Genomic DNA, 22,851 nt, shown 5'->3' on the forward strand with positions numbered 1-22,851 from the left:
TTTCCAACCATTATTCCCGCGATTTTGATAATAAATTGAGACCAATGCGATCATTAGAGTACAGTCGAAAAAATATTGAATGAAATTTGACGTTTACGTGCTATTATCATACAAATATATACGATGTTTTCACGCTGAAAACTTTATCGGGAAAGTTAAGCCGGGTTACCCCTCGTCATCACTCAACCCCCCCCCCCCCTTTCCTCCCTTTCTCTCTCATACACAATCCTGTCGACAAAACGAAACTCGGAACAGCCAGAATAAACAATGTCTGTTGGTCTGTAAAACTTTGTCATAATACACGAAATTCGCGTACGTTCGTGCGACAAGACGAAGACGGTCAAAACTTTTACATCTGAATCGAACACAATACAGCGTCTTCGATTTATATCGCAACCCGCGAGACGAGAATTCTAAATGCGATAATAGTTCTATTAGCTAGTTTGTACCATCGTATTGCGAAAACGTGAAAAGAATAATAATATAAAACTACCAGTTGATTGTTACGCTAAATATTATATTTAGATGCCTCAAAACAAACAATTGGCCGGGAAATGTATAGTATTTACTGTTAATCTAATATGTATCTACACCTGTCATTTTTAATGCAATAATATGCCTGTATGTGTACATATACAGGCATATTATTGGATTAAAACCAGCGACGTTGACTAGTGGTTATCATATTATGCTTTCGAGCAGAGTGGTCACGGATTCGAATTTCACTATAGTCCCGCTGCTGGCCAAACCTTGGATTGTGACTGCAGGTCAATCGTTTCTAATCAGAGTTTTCCAATTTTTCATTGAAACGGTTCCTGTAAAATTGGCATCTCCTACTTATTTCTCTTGCTAATCTCAAGTTATTCAGCATCTTGAATAACTTGTTCATAACTTAAATAACTCAAACTATTCATGATCGTGTGATATATCTTGACTCATTGACCACTAATCTCTCTGCGCTGAAAGGAGAAGCCGTTTATAAATATTTGTTCCGCGATTAATTGTGAGCTGACTGGTCGATGGATCGACATTAAACTATAACCCTGTATCAACACTCACTGCGTCTTTCACGATGATCTCGGAAACCCCTCTTCTCTGTGTTTATGAAATAGTAGTGGTTTTACCCGACTTCGCTTGGTATTTGTAACATAAACAGCTTAAACATGGCAAAATAATCTAATAGTAAACATTCGTTTTATTTTTTATTAAATTTATTTGAATCGAAAAAAAATAATATTCGACGATATCGATGTCGTCGTCATAGAAACTTTAAAACTTACATACATACAAAGTCTCTTTCGAAATTATATATTAGATTTTATGCTTATAAAATTTATAGTAATTAGTGATGTTAAGTAATAAAATATTTTGACCAAAATCCGACAGCCGGAAGTAAACCTTTCCGGCTGATTGAAATTCCAAAATGTGTAATTCCCTACATAAAAGCTCAAATTTGAATCAAAAATGTCCTCATTGCCGGTATGTGTGCGTCATTTTGTTTTTTATTCTCCAAATACAAACATACATAGAGATAAGGTCATGGGTTGGTCACATCCGATTTTTTTTTTTTTATTATATTTCAGCTCCAAAACGATTAACAGTTTCTAGGCTTATAATACAATTTCAAAATCAGGATTAGCTCTTTAATCAATATTTGAAACTGCGGCGCTGAATTGCTACACCTGTATCCACCTACATACATAAGTATGTAGGTAGGTATTTAACATTTTACGTAAATTTAATCTCCGAAAGGTGGAGATGTGAGTGACGAGCCGACGCTTAGCAAGCAAAGTATAAAAAAAATTAAAATTATACATTTTATAAAAAAAAACCCCCGAACGCGATAATTCTCGTTACCGTAACGTGATTATCTCTTACGCGTCCGTGAACAATACTTAAGCGCTCATAAAAAAAGTCTAATAAATCAGCCCACTTTCGCGACGAGGTACACAAAAAGTTGCTAAAACGAAAATATATGGCTTTTAAAGCTTTCCCCCCCTCTCCCCTTTGGTTTTTACTTCCTCTCCTCTTCGCCCTGTTGCGGTATAAAGATACGTTTAATAGCAAAGCGGGAAAAGCGCGGGAAAAACTTTAGATAATAAAAAGCTCGCGCGAGACCTCCGTATTGGATCTTTTATTAAAACCAAAAAAAAAGGAAAATAGAGCTAAAGAAAAAGTATCACTCACTTAACACGTCCATTGCGCTCGTTAATTATTTTGCGAGAAAGCGCGAGACAAAATGATTTATTCGTCTCTAAAAGGAGGCCTATAAATAATATGAAAAAAACCCACAGAAAAAGTAACGCAAACGATAATGGAAATTTTCACATACATATATTTTTACATGAGCATTCGTTATTTTTAATATTACTATTGTAATATACGAGTTTTGTGACTTGATAAACTGTGTTCTAACAATTTCAAATTTCATAAAATAAAATTATAATATGGTGATTATTTTCAGATAATGTACAGACTGTATATAGTGTTTTATTTCCACACGTAGCGCGAAAATAAGCACGATGGACGATTGCAAACATTTCCTATAATTTTTTTTCAATTTATCTGATTTTATTGAAACGGTTCCACCAAATTGGCAAAAACCTTTCCTTTTTCTCGCAAATTCGAGTTTATATCATCTGAAATTTGCTGTTATTATAAATATGCTACCCACTCTATAAAATGTATGTATTTCTCGAAATATTAGTGCTATCGATATTTGTAATATGTAAATGTACTTACAAATACATACATATAAATATTACAAATTTACATCTATTTGACCATAGATGTAAAATAATAAAAATGGGTGTTGCCTGTATAAATAAATAAATAAAAAAATAAATACACATATATATATATATATATATGTAGATTAAAAAAAAAGAATAGTTAGTAACATATAATTTACCCCGTCACCAATCAAACAAACATTAAAATCCAAATCCAAATTAAACACTCGAATTTTTAACTGAACTTCACATGTCAGCTGTGCAGTCGTTAATCTCTCACAAAATGCATTAAATACATATGTATATCTATATATTTATACACATATACAAATAAATATAACACATAGTCATATATTCGAGTTTTCATCAATTCAATTAGATTATACCACACCAATGGCATTTATTGTGTTGATGCATCTACATACGTATGTATTAAAGCAATTTAAAATACCTTGATATTTTTCAAAATTTTTATTTATTTATCATTTTTTATACAAATATACAACCGGCGTACACGTTTATGGTGATATATCTTATTGTTGGTGGTACGGGCGGTATGGAGCAAAAGACAAAACGCAATTTAAAATATATTACTTTTCGATAAATAAATTTTGGAAAAGCTGACAACCTTCCACATCCCGGAAAAACCACACACCGTCTCTACTCCGACGATAAAATAAATTTTCCCACGTACCTCCGTCTAAAAGGGAAAAAACTCTCTGCGTTGCGGAATTCAAATTTTTTTTCAATACACACACTCATCGAGGAATGAAAAGGAAAGAAAAATTTGATGGCAACGGCTTGGAATAATGCTCATATCGAATAATTGAGTGGAAAAATTTGTATACAATTTTATTCTTATCCTATTTTCTAGTAAAAGTTTAATAGTATAATATCGTATAACAAAATGTAATAGTATAACAAAAATAGTAATACATTATTTTAAAATGATTTTTTATATACACATACATATGTATATTGATTACTAAAAATAAATTCTAATTTTAACTATTATAATTTATAATATTATTTCAATTAAAATTTTTGATAGAAAAAAACACTTTTCTAATTAGATATATCATAAAAAACTACGCATTTAAAGAAATAAAAAAAACAATTTTATTATACTATATTAAATTTCATTGAATCCAAACTGCTTTTTCTTTAGAATATTTTAAGTAATTTGTACAGGAATTTAATTAAAATTTTGAGTGCTATCTTGTTTGGCTTAAAATTAATTAACTCTTTCAAATGTTCACTTATATATGTATGTATAGTAGAACAAATAATATAAAATTTTGCATTTATATACAATTGTTTAGTAATAAAAATTTATTTATTCCAAGCGAAAAGTCGGAAAAGAATGTAACTAAAATACTAATCAAACATGTAAAAAGAACTATAGGTATGTGTGTACGTATTATGTAATAAATAGAGTTATAAAAATACTCGGTTAAAACAATTCGGTAAGAAAACAATTCGGTTATAAAAGTCTTCACCTCTTGCTTTATTTGAAAAAATTGTTTTTAATATTTTAAATATTGGTATAACATTACAACAAAGTGAATTATGTTTATTTAAACTACGATTAAACGATTTAAAAAACGTCCATATGTATGTACATTTTTTAATCATACAAACATATGTATAATATATGTATATGTGCCTATGTGCTATGTACAAACAACAAAAATAACCGTTAAAATGTTTTTAACTAAATCGCAAACTAACTTAACAACCTTTTTCACATCCAATCCTTCTTCCAGGAAAATCCTCAATATTTTTCTCAATACACGTCAAAGGATAAAAATTTGGCGGCAATCGACAATTTGGGACGAATTGTACATACAATAAGGCAAGCATAGGCAGTTTTTCAATTTGTTCGGCTCAAACGTGAGCCGAAATGAGCAGCTTTTATTTTTATCGCATGCGAGGAGCATTCAAACGGAAAACAGAAAGAGTATAGAAGGGGATCAGTCCTTTTTTTCCCGAGGATTTCTCAGGGTAAGCGGAGTACGAAACGGGCCCAAGTACATATGTATAACATTTCGATGTTTGTCGAGTTTCGAAGTTTCAAATGAAACCCGCCACGTTTGATAATAATAATCGCACACAACTTTCGACCGAGCTTTTTCGCCCGAGTGTTGTTTAATTAGGCCCCTCGGAAAAGTATTATATATACGAATTTTTTAAATGAAACTCTTGTCATGTTTGCCCTGGCACGTGCGGTACACGCTTTTTGCCATTGTTCAAACCCTACGAGATTTTAATTATACGTTTACCGGGTAATAATATACACGTCACAGTCGAAAAATATATATATGCGAGTGATGGTGGAGGAGATAAATTATTTTAATAAATTAAATATACGTAGATATATGTAATGATAAAGCCTATTCGCGTCGAACGTGCAAAACAATTGTATGGAATCGATCAAGAGAAAAACAAAAGAATCAAAAAATTTTATAATTAAAATTATATTTGAAAAACCATTAAGGGAAAAAACTATAAAGAATAAAATACACCTACTATTCTGCTAAAAATCCAACCAAATTTCTTATTAAATTTAAGTTCATTTGAATTTTTTCATTACTTTTTTTTTTTTTTTTTTTATTGTTAAATAATTGAATCCTTCGAATACTTAACAGTGCCTGACGATAATCTAATATTACACAAAATATTTAATAATAGAATAAATGTTACAAACTCTCGAACGGAAATTCGTAAACACGAATTCAATATGAAATTTTGCCGGAAATTACACAATAATAATATCAGGCATCTCAATCATCACCCAATACTAAATATACATGTGCAAGTATTATATTAATTTACATATTATCTGTGTAGTGATACTATGATAAATTAATGAAAATTGCACAATATATGTACATATTATTCAATCGCCCAAAGACACAATATTTTTAGAATCCTTATAATACGAAATACAATATTTCAATTGAAGAGTCGGAAAAGCTTTTCCTCGAGAAAATCCCCAGAAGGTTCCATTGTTCAGGAAATGAATTACTCCACCCTTCTATCCCCCTCCCGCCCTCCACACATACAATAGTGTTGTGTTTAGTGTTTTACTTCACACTAATGGACTTTTCTTTAATATATATTTATAAACGTATATATGTATTTCGGGTTGTCTTTCGTTACAATAATGGCCTCCGACGACAGATTCCTCTCGGACGACGTCCATTGTTTTCCGAAGAAGCGTGTTCCTTGCACAAAGACTTTTCCTTTGAAAATAAAATTTAATAGGTAAACTGAAAGAGGCTTCTCTGTCAAAATTCAAAGTCTCAATCACCACCCACCAGCTAAATGCGGCCAAAGTCGATTAAGTCTGTAGGGCAATAGCTTTGTGTCAGTACAAATACAATACGTGTGTACATGCATACATACATATGTATGTACATATATGGGCTTTACATTCATATATCGGTTAGATTCCCGTTTCTACGATTGATGAAGACGGATGACGTGAGAGAATTTCAGCATAGATTAGGAACGCTTCCTGTTTGTGTTTCCCTCGTAAGGCTTCTCACGGAAACCTAAATTATGGTCGATGTACACGCAGTCCTGTCAAAAAGTTCCCAGATTGAAGCACAGGATCTCGACTGAACTACTCCACGAAGATAATCAACCTTTAATCAACAAAGTTATCAACTTTTCTTACTTAATTTTATACAAACATATGTCTACACGAGGATCATTAACGTTTTAGTCTTCGGTTTCCGATTGTAAACATATACATAATACCTCTATAGATAAAATTGAATTTTTGGTGAAATTAAATCATTTTTTATATGTACATATGTACATATATAAGAAGTTATTTGAAAAATTTACCAAAAAAAAATTTTTTGCACGTTTCGTTTGAATAAAAATTGAAGAATAGAAAAAGAGTTACCCTGTCCTCGATTGAAATATGAACGCTTGTGTATCCGGTATGCAAACCTACAGTTTCAAAAAAAAAATGGTTATATTTACTATTTCAAGTAAGGCTTCCAATCCCGGGATCCCGGTGTTTTCTGGTACCATGAATCCCGGTGCTGAAACTAGTCTGAATACCGGGATTACGGTGCTGGCAGAAATTTCTTTAAAAATATTATTTTTAGAAAAATAATGTATTTTGTCTTGTGTAAGTTTCCCTACATTTGTGTTCAATTTGTATCCAAAATGCTCATAGCCGGTATGTGTGAACGTGTATGTACATATGTACACATGTTTGATTATCGAATTTTGTTTTTTATCCTTCCTATATTCCTCAAATACATAGATAATGTCGTGGGTTGGTCACATCCGAATTTTTTTTAATAAGGTCAATGTATGTATGTATTATATTTGCAATTTTTATTTTAGGTGGATTGTTTCAATGAATAATTACGGAATCAAAGTGATGTTTTTTAATTTATTTATTGTGTTTTATTTCATCTTAGCAATCTATGGATGTGAACCGAAAATTTAAAGAATGTAGCCAAACTCTCAAAATAAGAACCCCAATATGGGAGTATTTTTTGCTTGAAACATCGGGAGAGTTTGCAAAATGCAATTGAACGTTTTTGAAATATGAAAACATGCAATTGAACTTTTTTTATATATTTGATTTCCCGGTGCTAGCACCGGCATCCCGGGATCGGAAATTCCCAGCACCGCAATCCCGGTGCTGAAGTAACCTTCCGGAATTGGAAGCACTTATCTCAAGGTACTCGTATTTTCATCAGCCGTTTTATATCATCAGCCGGATCAATATCGAACAAAACCAGATGATTCGGCTATATATGTATGTAATATGTAGAATATCGCAACAATCAAAAAAGTAATCAAACCCGTGAACTAATAAGATTAATTAAGTCTTAGTTGAATATTGCCGAGGTCTGACTAGTAGTTGGTAAGTATGTACGTACAATAACAATTGTGGTTTTGATCCACAACCTTATAATAGCATCCGACCTTCTAAAGTCAGACCTTCATTGATCAAGCCCCACGCACCACTAAAGAAAGGATTGTTCAGCTCGAGCTAAGTACCCAAACAGTAACACTTTAACGTCCGACAATATTCAACCCCATCACCCGCCGAACTATTCGTTGTAATAAATTTTTATTAAAAATATACCTGAGTGCACCGCACCTGTGCCAATGAAAATTATTGAAATGATAAGATTTTTATTAACATATAAAAAGTCAAACTAATAATTAATTAACTAGATATCGCATTTAAGCCAAAGAAATTAATTTCTCTTTAAATATATGTATTTTAATATTTCTGGTTGGTTGATTTCTCAAATAATAATTCAACTTTGGTCCTTTTAAATAAATACATACCTACGTATGTACATACATTCACGAGTGGCTTGAGTACATAAACTTATCGACGATAAAAGATATGTCAATATACACATTTGGTACACACATACATACATACATATGTACATATTATGCTTGTAAACAGGAGTATCGTATTATTTACACAAAAATTTTGCAAAACAGAAATGAAACATATAACGAACATATTACACGAATCATTTCGCTTTTGATAAAAATACATTTTATTTATACCATTATAAATACACAGGGGAGTTGAAGGCGTGCTTTGTGCTTTTCATATAATATTACAAATATATAAATAATAATACTGGTTAAAGTATACGTGAAGTATGTATGTATGTACATACATCCATATGTACATATGTACATACATATGTAGACTCTCACGTCTCTCTTAACAGAGTCGTGAACCTTCTTTGCGAGCGGTTATTTTATATTATACATACGTGCTCTGTAAATGGAACTGAATGGATTTTATATTATGCATAAGCTGAGTAGTGAAAATTGCACCTACATAATGGTATGATCCAAGCAGTATTTTCATACACACATACATACATCGATAAATTCAATAATATATACACAAAAAGGTAGAAAATAAACACATACATACATACAATTATTGTAATCATTATCATACATACATGCATACATTCATATGTGTATAAAATTTATATCGGTAATGTACATTTGTATTACATGTACATATATTACGATGCTACCATAATCCTTTCGGATTCATAGAAGATTTACCCTACCATACCATAACGATTTAAAGAAGAACTTTCACGTGTGGTTCGAATGAGATCTTTTTTTTTAGATGATTTTTTGAAATTTATCATAACAAACAATACCGAGAATTACTGCAAAAATATTTTTCAGAAGATCTCACCAATTTGAGTCAAGTTTAATATATGCATGTACATACATATTATTTATATTTAATACAAATATAATATTTTGAATTCACTTGTCTGCCTACTGCCTAAAAAAATGTTAAAAAACATAATAAAATATATTTAAAAAATATGTACCGATAAGCGAATGTACACATAAAAGTACTCGTGCTACAACGCAGGGAAAATACTAGAAGTATTGGCCACCTAGAATTTAAAGCTAAAAATAACTAATAACAATTGTGACATCATTAAGAATCTTTTGTAACTTCGATGGTGCTTCTATTCATTAATAACTAATAACAAAATATTTTAATATACCATCAATGACGTTGACGCAACATATCAATCTAAACGGCTAACAACTTTGTTCCAACTATGCATTTAAAACTTTTCTAAACCAACCGAATAATAATAGATACACGTGAAAAAATTTGACCAAAATATGATAATAACAAACAAACCTTTATCTGGTTCGATGCTGCGTACCGTCTCCCCGTTGGCGACCTTCTCGGCAGCATACTTCTCGTACAGATCCTGCATGTGCTTCGGCAGCCGAATCTGGAGGTGGGACTTCGCCTGTAGATCGCCGGTCAGATGATCGGGCGGCTCCAGCCTCAGCAGGACCTTCAGGGCGCCTCTCAGAGCGTCGATCTGGGTCTCGTTGAGGGCATCCTGACACGACGCAGGATGAAAATAGCAGAGGGCCAGCAACAGCGGCAGCAGTGCACTTTTCATCGTTGCACAATTTGCATGTGTGTGTGTTTTCAAAATGTTTTTAGTTGTTTCGCGTGCGTTCTAAAGGCCTGTTCACACGCAGCGCCCCGACACGTGGTCTCGGTCCTGCGATTGAAGCGCGACTGAACCCCGTTCGCTCCTTCTCCCACGCTGGGCGCGCAGGGGTTGCGTTGTAAATTGAAGTGTGGTATAGTTGGAATGCACTTCGACTGCAATTACGTTCTTTTTGTCCGGTCTGTGGACAATTTTCTGAAAACGACATACATATATGAAATAAAAATATTATAAATTAATACAATTATATGTATGTATGTATGTATGTATCAGGGGCGTCATTTCAGCTTTTCCCATGGGGGGCAAAATTTTTTAAAAGTAAAAAATAATTTTCTACGGGGGGGGGGGGGGGTGGATTATAAATTTGCTATGCACATCTGTTTCTAAGATATGCGAGAACAATAATAGAAAGGCAATTATATTCAACAATTTGTTTCGTAGGATAAACGAGTTTTACAAATATCTATCTTTCAAAGCAAGGCAAACAAAATATATTTTTGAGTTAACATTTGTGTTTATACTTGAGTGCTCTAAATAATTTAAATATTCTACTTTTGTTGGTTTAGTATTTTAATTCAAATTCATAATAATACATTAAACAACGTGGATAGACAACCTTTCAAATTTAGCAGGCATCTAGTGGGCAGCCGCCTTCCCCAGCCCCTCCAAATGACGCCCCTGGTATATACATATGTATATTTTAAATATATGTATGTATATATTGTTTACGTGTGTGTGTTGGAATTCGTAACAATTATTTTGCTGAATTCGTTTTTATCATAATTATATAATATGTAAAACAATTCCAAAAAGGGCGACAAGCTGTTAGCATGTCATTATGCATTTATATACACACATACTAGTGGCCTGTGTGCACATAAATATCGCAATTCGGATCAACGGAAGCTACCAATTGATATGCGGACGTAAACAAAATAATGAATTAAAAATACGATTTTTTTTTTTTTTTGAAAAAAAAAAAAAAATATTTTAAATATTATAAATTTGAAAGAATTGACACGCGCAAAGCCCACAATATGCCACGTCTTTTTCCACAATATACGATTCCAAGGGGAGAAAGAGAGACGGAGCATGTTAACGGAGAAAATTTCATACACAGGCATTGGACAATTATTATATACGATATGCATACATAGTACACATGTACAAAGTTCACCATTCATACATACGAGTATGTGTCACCTTGGGGCAATCCCGTAATGACAAAAAATAAAAAAAATATACATGATTTTTCTTTAATTCCTGTAAATATAAAATAAAAGCAACATTCTGAATTCATTGGATTGGAAAAACATGTTGCAATTTGGAAATTGTTCTATTTAGAAATTTATTGCACGGGTTGTACTATGAAAAGTCGCCCTTCTTCCTTTGAAAATGTGTGTAGAATACCTTCTTAATTATTTTTAAAAAGTGAGGGATTTTCTGTATTAATGTACATATATATTATCATATATGTACATATATAAAAGTTTAAGCCATCCGTTCGTAGTGCATAAGATATTTTGATACTTTTTCATACTTGAATTGAGAGCTTATTTTGTATATTACGGAGCAATATGAAATAAACCAGCAGCGCAAAGCGTGCGCGCAGTCGGACGTGTATGTGTACAGCTACAAATTACAAGCATGAAAACATATGTACATATGAACATAAAAGTGATATATAAAAAAACGGTTAAAGAATTGGATCTTAATAACACATTTTCTATTATTTAATGATAAAATTGCAATATGTATGTGTATGTATGTAGGTTTGTATTAGTAGATACGTTTCTAAATAAAATATAATATTACATTATTCATTACTTCGTTCTCTCCCAATATTTTCTCATAAAAAAACATAAGCAAAATTACAAAAAAAAATCAAAGCATTATCCAGACTCGGCTTGTTTATAACAACCACTATAAATATACACTGCGTAGGATTGAAAACGCAAACAAATATCCACGTTTTCACAAAAAAAAAAACATAGAAACTAATAGTGAGCCAATCAACTATATGTATTATAATATACATACATACGTGTAATATATTATACATACATCAAGCATATCACTAAAACACAATATTTTCACAAATGGAATCTCTCGCGTTTTCTGCAGCTTCTATTTATTTCAAGCTTTGAGCACGTTTAATTAAACGTCAGACTATTTATTTTCAAAGAATCTAGTATACATACATACATATATATGTATGTACGTACACCACTTTATTCGAGAATACGTCAAACAAACACAAAATCACAAACGCACACATTTCCTAATTAGTGAAAGCAATTTAATTTCTTTGTGATCTTGGAATTTGCCAAGAGACGACAATACCGTTCGACACGTGACTACAGATCGAAACAAAGACATCATTCTGACAAAAATCAATAGATCGATATCCTCCGACTAAATTTCTCGCAAATTCTAGGTTATTAGCATTTCAAATTTATTGAATCTTATAAAATCCTACCTGTATACAAAATGTATTTCTCACAAATTTGCCGTGCATCAAAAAAAAAAATTGTTTGTCAATAGATGTCTCTATTTTGTATTCTATGTACAACAGTTATGTTTGAAAAATTGTTATTGCTTATGTACAAAAATAATCCAAATGTAAAAACAAATAAGAACCTTGTAATAAAATATGGACTTAATATCTACCTAAATACATACATATGTATGTTACCGTCGAAATGTATTTTCATTGTAATATATTCCACCTGGCGTTTTAGATCATTCTTATTCGAATACAATTCAACTAGCAAATTATATCTCTACGAGAGCAAATAACCTTATTACAATGTGCACCAATAGTAATATAACAGTTGAGTTTTGACAGTTATGATGTTTTACCGAATGCTTAAGAATTCAATAATGCGTTAATATTTTGTGGATATTACGAATAAAGGTAATCAGTGCCGTATTACGATAGCTCTAAGAATGTGTTCAAAACAAAAATGTGACTTTCAAACTCAATTTACTAATAGAGAAAAGTTTACGCTAAACTCTCACCTCTCCATCTTACCTGTTACCAACTTACATATATATGTAAATCCATCCGCTGTAATAAAACACTTAGTGTAGACAATATTATATTGTACGTGCGAAATGCAATTGGTTTTGATGGGGGTGTAAGGAACAGCATGTGCGTTTTACCCAATTGTCTTACTACAGCGGATGGACTATAGTTGAACTGTATTTTTAGTTGTAATATATTTTGACCAGTTGGAATGTAATTCGCCATATGAATCAACTTACGAGGCTTAGACGGAATATATTTCAACTAGAAGGTACACGTCAACTGTAATATCTATAAATAAAATTGAATATTTTCACACTTCGATTTGTAATTTGGTTCGGTGATTACTGGTCACAAAGCACTCGTCACAATGTCACTAAAATCTCTATAATGGAACATTTGGCAGCCGAAAAGTCCATCATATTAACGAGAACTTGAGTGCGAAATATTGTGTATTCGCGATTTTCATGGCAAAAATTGTCTTTTGTGACCACCGCAATGTGACGACTAGTCCAATTACATTATAATTTACCGCAAAATCGCCACACAATTTTGTTTCCGTGACCCGTTTCACACGTTAAATTACATTTGGCAACTTTCTCAATAAAACCCTTCGATTTCGCACGGTGGGTAAATTATTGCGGTGTTACACACGTTATTTTATCCGGATGACGGTAGTGGCAAGTGGAAAATACATAGTACATATTTGCATTTAGCTAATGGGCAAAACTACAGAGCTCGAACTTCTCTCGGAAATATTTCAAAAAGCTATTATCGAACAATGGCCACGCTTCGTGTGCACTTGCGGCCGACGAAGCTTTCCGGTTAAAAGCTTTCCGGACCGGAAATGCTTTGTGACATAATCTGGATATCTGATTTGGAGTGCGACCACCGCAATAACGGATCACCGGTTTTGCCGACGTGGTCTACGAAGCGGAAGCTCCCACTTTTTTTCAAATCTGAATATTAATTCAAATACCTATATTACGTTTTTGTGAAAAAATAATACCGTTATATTTTTCAACATCGAAAATTTCAGACGAACACAATGGAAAGTTTGCCACTATCATATTTCCCCACATACAATAATAATAAAAAACGTGTTCCCGATGCAGGATTTTATCCATAAACTGACGGATTATATTTTGAAAAAGCTTTTAAAAAAAGAACGCGGGGAATTCCGTATTTAATTCAGCCTGAAAAAACAAAATAACCTAAAGCACAAATATACTAAAACGCACGGCATGGGCGTGCTCGTGGTTTCCAGTTGGGAAGAACTTTTCCTCAAGACATTATTAATTCGTACGATCTTATTATTTTGACAAAATTTCTCCTACACTTCTTCAAAAATGGGAATCACCGTTATCTATCACAGTCAACCCCATGTCAATATGTACATACAAGGATAAAATAATATCGTCATTTCCTAATCAAAATGGTCATAAAATATAACGTAAAAAAGGGAGAAGCTCGGTAAGAATCCATCGACGGTTTAAAAAAAAATTTACTCACAAAACGATATAAAAAAAACTACGCATAACATCTACAGATGCTTGTTTGCACCTCAAATCACATACTCTTTATAAGTATGTACATTCATTTCCATAACTAAGCAAATATAATAGGTACACAAACACTTAGTTTTCATTTTTGCTACTTGTTTTTGATTGAATTGTATGCATATTTAATATTATTCATCAACATAAAAATGAACACTTGCGCAAGATACATGAAAAAGTTCAGCTAGCAGTATGGCTAGCACCGAGAGGTTCCCAAGTTCAAACTCTGGGTTGACCTTGATTGAAAAGAATTTATTCCAAGTATTTCGGCAGTACTGCTGGTCAGACTTGGATATTGGTCACTCCAAGTCGATCGTTTCCTATCAAAGTTTGCCGATGTATCTGATTTCATTGTTGAAACGGTTCCTCTTCAAAATTAGCAAAACCATCCTACTTACTATTTGTCACCACTATTTGAATATCATTTTAACTTCATAATCTATAAATTTATATATGTACAAGTTGAATACCACAGGCGTCGCTCAAGGACAACCCTTAATTAAATTATGAAAAAATATAAATTAAAATTATATAAATAAATAAAAAAAACTACATATAGTATTTAAATAAATGTACATATCAAAATAGATTCACATACATATGTTGTATCCAAATTCGAAATTGAACGTACGCATTACATTAAATATTTAAAAATAAATTTCATTTGTTTTCTTTTTATTCAAATTTTTCCATATAACAACGAAGAAAATTTACAACACGTATAATAGTCACCGAAAATAGCAACTATCAAACTTAAAACAGACACAAGAATTCCTCGGAATTCGAATGCAATTCAAAAGATGCACTTCGTTGATAATTCGACGGATAATTTGAATTTTAATCGCGAGTGTTCGACTTACGTACCTCGTGCACGACAATTTATTCCTTAAATGTATAGTCTGCACATTTCTGTTGAGATTGCATTTTAGTGTAATATGTATTACATGTACATTTAAGATATGTATATGTAAAATAATCAAATGTTTTACGTACCGGTTATTTTCTAACAGTGATTTATTGCGACCGCTTTCTTTCGTGTGTGAAAACACAATTCATTTATTTTCAATATAAAATAATTCAAATAATACTTTTGAAATAAGTGCGTAATTATTTCAACGAAATTATCTGTAGGCTTTTTCATCTTATTATTACGAAGTTTTTCATGTTTATTTTTAAAATGCATTATTTATATGATTATTATTGTATTTTGGCTATAGGAAACGAATAAGCATCAAGTAAAATTATTTTGAAATAGTGATTTAATTTATATATTAAATTCATTACACTATGGTAGACATACAATTTTACTTTTTTTATTTTACTTGGAAATTTCCTACCCAACTTACATACACGTGATTTTAGTTTTTTTAATTTACATAAATAATATTTTTATTAGACTGAGAAATATTATATAAATACACATTACTTATATATTATATTTATATAAAATTATATAAAAAAATTTAATATGTGTTTAATATAATTAATATAATATTTATTTAATTTATGTATAGTTAAATTATTTTGCTTCTTTTCTGTTATATTTTCGACCATAATGTCACAATGGTCCAAACTTTAAATAAATAAATAAAAATTCAATTAAATTTAACAAACACTGTTATCACTTATTAAACACTTTAAAATTGACATTGTGCTGAAAACACTCTTATAATAAATATATGCGAACAAAGAATTGAATTATAAATAAATAATTTTTATATTAGAGGAAAACAAAATATATATGTAAGTACGTACTTATTAAACATGGTAATTTGTTCACAATGGTGTTCAGCATTATATGTATTTACGTATTTTCACTTGCAGTATAACATTTCAAAGGAATCGGATTCCTTTAGATCTTATTGAACCTTAAATTAAGTCAATTCCGTACAATTTTATACGTGGAATCCTGCATAAAAATGTTTGGTATTATTTTCATTTAATACGCGTCCAATGGTATTATTTAATAATATCGAGTATTTATACATACAAACATACATATTTACATATGTATGTACATACATTCAAAGTAGTAGAATCAATTTTATGATTCAAAATTTATTCAATTCAAGATTCGAATTTCTGATAAGACTCAAACAATAAAAACCATCACCATATTTTACGTTATAATTTTTAATATACGATCGTTTCGACGACAGCGATCTTAAAAAAGTGGCTAGAGTCGTTTTAGAAACGATAACTAAAATACAATATTATACAAAGAGCAAACCAGATCAAAATGAAATCAAATAAATAAATAAAAGCGATCCCGACACGATTGTGCACTTAAGGCGAACGTTACTTTCGTATCGAGAAGGATAGGAACGACGACCCGCAAAAACTTATCTACATTTTTGTGACCATTTTTTTTTTATTAGTCTCACTCGATTTCTTAGAATCGTTTTATACTATTTCGTCTTTTTTTTGACGATTGAAAATATGTATATATTTAAAGTTGAAAGTGATGACGCGCTCTATCAAAATTTATACCCGGGGGCTTTTGATCTTGATTGTAAGTGACTTTAAATATACATAATATTTCTCACAAAATCTGATCATCTTTGACACAAAATCAGCATCGCATATACATATGTATGTATAATATATACGGACAAACATATACATATGTATACATATGCATATGACGTATGTCATCATCTACATCTACATATATACATACATATGTAAATACATAAATACTTTCAATTTGTGTATACATATGTATTGAGAACTTTTCTAATATTATTTGAACTCATCCATTTCATATAAAAATGGTGCACTATCATTCTGAATTAACTTCGTTCTCTAAGGGCGGCACATATTGAGGAACGACAACCCAAAAATGAAATATATCAAAAATAATTGTTATTGTTAATTAAAATAGCTGAATTCCATTTATATTTTATTTTATTTTTATTTTTATTTTTATTTTTATTTTTATTTTTTTTTACATATATACCAGGAAGGCCTTACAGGTAAATCCCAATGCGCCTTCCTGGCCAATTACAAATACAAATGCAGCATTTTTTTATTACAAGTCGTTGATTTGCAAGACACTGAAAAACTTGCAAATTAACGAGACATCTATGAATTGTACATAAATTTTATTGTACATCAATCAAACTTCAAATAGTGGTGACATAGTAGGTAGGAAGGATTTTTAGCCAATTTTTTTTTTTCCGGGAACCGTTTCAACAATGAAATCAGAGAAAATTGGCAAACTCTGATAGGAAACGATCAACCTGGAGTCACAAATCCAGGTCTAACCAACAGCATACTCTGAAAAATTCATTTTCATTCAGGGATTGAACCCGGCACCTTCTTGACGCTAAGCAGAAGCTTAACGACCGAGCTATGCTGCTGGCTATATTTATTTTTTTATAAATAATTTTAAATATGGACATAGTCTAGGTACCACACTGTAAGGGCGACAACACACTGCATCGTACGCCATGCACGTCCTCGTGGTTTCCACCTGAGAAGGGCGTTTCGTCAGGTTATTTATTTGATTCGTATTATATTATTATTTCGACGAGTTTCTCCTAAATTACTTCAAATATAGGAATCACCATTATCGATCGCTATCAATCCTATGTCAAAAATTATCTCTGAAAACACTTCATGGGGAGATTTTTGAACTGGGTTACATAGATTCCAAAGACTATGCGTTCTAGCGTTTTTTTTTTTACATATTACATTTTTACATGCGCAAACCATCTAAAAAAAACCACGTGCATTGTACCTCTTTGTGCATCTGCGCCTTAAGACACACAGCTTGCATCCTGCTAGCACACAGTCTGACTTGAAGCACACATGCAAGTTTAATCAACCCTGAATAATTTGAACTTCAACAAAATTTTGCCTGAATTATTTTGTTATATTATATTATCCAATATGAAGTTTAAATGTGTTGCAGTGTATAAAACCTTTCCAAATCGTCGCGGAACACCTATTCAGGTTCAGCGGAACACTGGTGTTCCGCTGAACATAGAACATGGGAAACCCTGGTATAGGGTTTATAGGGTACATATGATATATGTACATACACATATGGCCAATTTCTAATTAATTTTACTAGAATACAGTTTACGTTTGTTCCAACTCTTTTTGTGTGATTTGAGATTTGTTCAATAAAATTCAGACAACCTTTAACTATGTACATAAACACCTCATTATTTTTCTAAACGAAAGATAAAATTTCAAATACATATTACAGCTTTGATATGCTATATTTGATCAATTTTCTTATTATAACACTTCAGATCTTATTATAACACTTCATCGCTTTCATTCCGTTCAGAACAAAGCGAGGTTCCTGCGGTTATCTGATGGTAGTGACTTTAAAATTTTGATACTTTATCCATTATTGTGGTGGTCACACCTCCCCATCCACCGCCCACAAGAGAGGATATAATATGATCATCAGTCATGCAGTGTAATTCCGGTTTATCGTCCCATCTCGTCCCATAAAACTTGGACCTTTCTTCCGGATATGGTGAGGATGAGGGGGTGGAGTGATATCCTTTGTCCGCACTGTAGAATCCACCCCCTACTGAAACGTTTACGTTTTCTGTAAAAATGGTCGAGAAAAAAAAACAAAACACAAAGAAGGATATCCGAGTCGCAATGATCTCGAAATTACTTTACGACATTCGAAGACACGCACAAGGAACACGAGTTTTTCCTTACATTTTCCCGGGAAAATTTAATATGTCAGACCTATGTACGAATACAACTGTAATACGGGATAGCTTTCAAGTTTTAAGTTCAAAGCTTTTTCCAGAATATATATATTTTTTTAATTATTTTATGAGGTACAAAAGTCTAATGCTTTCTTAGTAAAGCATGAACGAACATCGTCATAAATCTAATAAATGCATAATTACGAAAAAATGTAAATATGTAATGTTGGTTGGTAACATCGAAAACAAGTCAATTTTTCTATGAGGACGATTCGATATATATTTTTTTCGATTCAAATAAATTTAGTAAACAAACAAATGAATATTTACTATTAGATTCGTCATGTTTAAGCTGTTTATATTATAAATAATGAGCGAAGCCGGGTAAAACAACTAGTATACTATAAAAAAAAATTTAAATTCATGGTTTCGACCAAAAATCAAATTCGGCAATTTATATGTATACTAGTGATGCTACCCGGCTTCGCTCAGTAAATGGAAATGAAATGAAAACCATGAAAAAATCTTTGACCAATCCAGCCAATCAGAAACGACTTTGTATATTGTAACTCAAAACGTACATAGCGTCCAAATTTGAGAGTTATTCGAGTTGAAAAGGCTGAAAACTGTTAGATTAGTAAAGTTCGCTAATTAAAAAAATAAATAAATTGGTTTGCGTGCGACGAGTAACCTTTAACCATTTTATGAGCGTAAACTTAATGGTTCAGTAGTTAAATTACTCGAACGACTCGAACATTAAAACTGCGAGTGAGAATTCAGCTGATGGCACTTCTGAAACTAATTAAATTAACTGCTTGTCAGATAATAACATCGAAATTGTGAAAACTTTCAAGTTTTACTCAGACATTCTTTTGATGAATTGCCGCTTTTGTGAAAATATAATAGTATCACTTAACTAACTATAGACATTAAATGTTTGCCGATGTCGTTTAAAAAATTAGCACTCTTATGAAAATAAATTATCAAACCCAATTATAATTTAATACGACCGAGAAATAATGTACATATAATTGACGCCATATTCAATAAGCTGACAAAAGCGTGTCAGAACGTCCCCACAAACAAAACAGTGTGATTAATGCGTTTGTTTATCGTTAATTACTATAACACAACAAACAAACACACGATTAATATGCAAATTAACCAAAAGCGAACGATTTCACTTATCGAATAATATCATAAAGGAATATATTTTATGATAAATATTATATAGGTACAAAACATTTACTCACTAATGAGGGCTAAACCTGTAATAATAATGAATGGATTCTGATATAATACTATTTTCCATGAATAAACTAGTGTTGTTCCTGTTGATATTTCAACGGGTGGTTTTGAAAGGGATTAATATGCGAACCACACTCGAGGCTATTGTTGCTGGAAGTTTCAGCGTCCACAGCCCTTTCGGACAATTCGCACATTGTACATATCTTTAGCCTCAAACGTGGGGTACCTGGGAAGTTGAGAGAATCTCGCTCCAAAACTCTGTTACCAATTCGGGCCAGAACTAATGTACTTGTTGACTCGCCACTTTTAAAAGACATTCGACTACTAAACCGGCTGTCTGGGGGTCTCGATGCTTTTACTGCATTATACGGTTCCGTCAGGCATCATATTTTGAATGGCTCCTATCTGTATTTTAATTTTTACATTTTTTATATTTTACTAGCTACATTTAATTTTTTTTATTATTATTTATGAACTTAGTTTTTATTTTGTAATTTTATTATTTAATAAATAATAAAATTACAAAATATTTTCTATATATGTACATTCAGATGTATGTATATGTATGTATGTTTGTTTGCATAGTATGCTTTTGAGCAAAGTGTCAAGCTTTAGAGCAAGAGTCACGGGTTTCCGCTACTGGCCAGACCTTGGTTTGTGACTTCAGGTCTTTATTTATTTTAAGATATTTATGGAATAATTTTTAATTGAAAAAATGTCACCTAAGATTTTGATGCAATTTAAAATGTAAATAACATTATAAATTGCATCAAAATAGCTTAAACTAAAAAGTTACTTCAACTAATGTTTCCAGCATCGCTTTCACATATTTTATGTATTAAATATAATAACCGTTAAAGTTAACTAAGAGATTGGTAGACAAATGTGCGAGGTGTTGCTATTAATCAAGTAAGATATATTAGATCATAATAAAATTCGTTGACCAATTATTTGGACTCAACGTTTAATATTTACCTACCGCCAAATAAACTGAAAAAAGGCATAGCCTTCTAATTTCTTTGGGAGCAATTTCGTACATTTTTGGTTACATGGTCTACCTCACGGCACCGAAAGTGAAAAGGTCTAAAAAGCAAATATCGATGGTAAATAAGGCAAAGATCGAAAATCGAAAGATCTTAAGTCGAAAGATCAAAAAAAAGGGTGCATGGTAAACGGTACTATGTATATATAATATATATGAGTGGCATGCGGTGAAATTATCTCTCTTTTTGTCATACAGCCTTGTTTAATGTGCGCGCGCAGGATACTGGAGGAAAAGTCTGTTCCTCTTGTTCCTGTTGTATCCTGCTCGCGCAAATTAAGTAAGGATGTACGACGGGGGAAGAGAGAATTTTACCGCACGCCACTGATATATGTATATACTAACCGATTTTCATATCTATGCATGATAAACGAATATTTTCGACTTTTTCACGGTCACCCATAGCATCAAATATGAGCCGTAATTGGCTTTTCATGTTAATATTCAACCAATTTTATTTTATTACATTTTATACCAGGAAGGCCTTACAAGTAAACCCCAATGCGCCTTCTTGGCCAATTACAATCAATGCAGCATTTTTATTACACAAGTCGCTGAATTACGAGACACTGAAAACTTGCAACGATCGACCTAATATTATCACAAATATCCCGGTCTGACCAGCAGCACTACAGATATGCTCAGAAAAATTATTTTCAATTGAGGTCAGCTCATGGGATCGAACCCAGCGCCTCTCGGTGTTAGGCAGAAGCTTAACGACCGAGCTATGCTGCTGGATTTTATTCGAATTCCTGAGAAATCAATGTATGTACCTAAAGGTAAGAAGGTTAACTGATTCAGTCAGACGGAGAGGCAATCCAGGAACAACGTGTGAGCTTAGCTTATCTTTTGGCGCTTCTCTCTCGTTTGTTATAACAATTATCAAATATTAATAATTAATAAAAAATATTTGTTAGGTGACACCACCCCTAGCAACGCTACTGCATGTACATCCTATACCTTATTCAATGCTTTTCTTCTTTGTTTTTTTTTTTTCACTGTTGTTATTAATCTTTAAACACTTTTTAGTGTCTAAAGACTTATAATTTAGGAACAAGAATACGTATGACAACACTAGATATTACAAAACAATACATTTTAGTTTAGCTATTTACACAATGAAGTTAATAATTCAAATAAATGACGCAAATACCTGCTGACAGTTTGAAAAATAAATAATAATAATAAAACAAGTACCAAAGCTTTGAACCGAATACCGGACCGGACAAACAAAACCGGACAAAGGGAGAAAATGCGCTCGCATACGAAATATGTATACGCCAATATTGGCCATGCGAGAGAATAAATAGTCCACGCGGAAAAGAACAATACGAATACACACACACACATACGTTCAATCTAAATAAAAATATGAAATAACATCATAACAGTCATAATGAATAAAGAGAGTGAATCAGCGCTTTGACTCCTTTGCAGTGCGATCTTTTCGCATGAGCAAATACAACTTTTCGGTCAAAAATGAATGAATTACTACTGCAATGCTTGCTGTCAGTTGAAAATTTAAATCCATTTACACA

The 22,851-nt window shown here is 32.0% G+C and overlaps 2 protein-coding genes and 1 long non-coding RNA gene across 4 annotated transcripts in view; 1 reads left to right on the top strand and 2 right to left on the bottom strand.

Annotated features, from left to right (window-relative positions):
- LOC143921140 (uncharacterized) overlaps positions 1–9,826 on the bottom strand; it is a 129,870-nt gene extending 120,044 nt beyond the window's left edge. For both annotated transcript variants that reach the window (XM_077444294.1, XM_077444295.1), the window contains exon 1: positions 9,427–9,826. In XM_077444294.1, coding sequence (XP_077300420.1) covers positions 9,427–9,700 — 274 coding nt within the window. In that variant the 5' untranslated portion in view covers positions 9,701–9,826. The remainder of the gene's footprint in view (positions 1–9,426) is intronic.
- LOC143921171 (uncharacterized) overlaps positions 1–22,851 on the top strand; it is an 895,047-nt gene that overhangs the window by 668,280 nt on the left and 203,916 nt on the right. The window lies entirely within an intron of this gene.
- LOC143921164 (uncharacterized) overlaps positions 1–22,851 on the bottom strand; it is a 754,379-nt gene that overhangs the window by 667,162 nt on the left and 64,366 nt on the right. The gene's annotated exons all lie outside the window — the stretch shown is intronic.

This window comes from Arctopsyche grandis, chromosome 13 (genome assembly GCF_051622035.1).
Source record: "Arctopsyche grandis isolate Sample6627 chromosome 13, ASM5162203v2, whole genome shotgun sequence".
NCBI classification, from domain to species: Eukaryota; Metazoa; Arthropoda; class Insecta; order Trichoptera; family Hydropsychidae; genus Arctopsyche; species Arctopsyche grandis.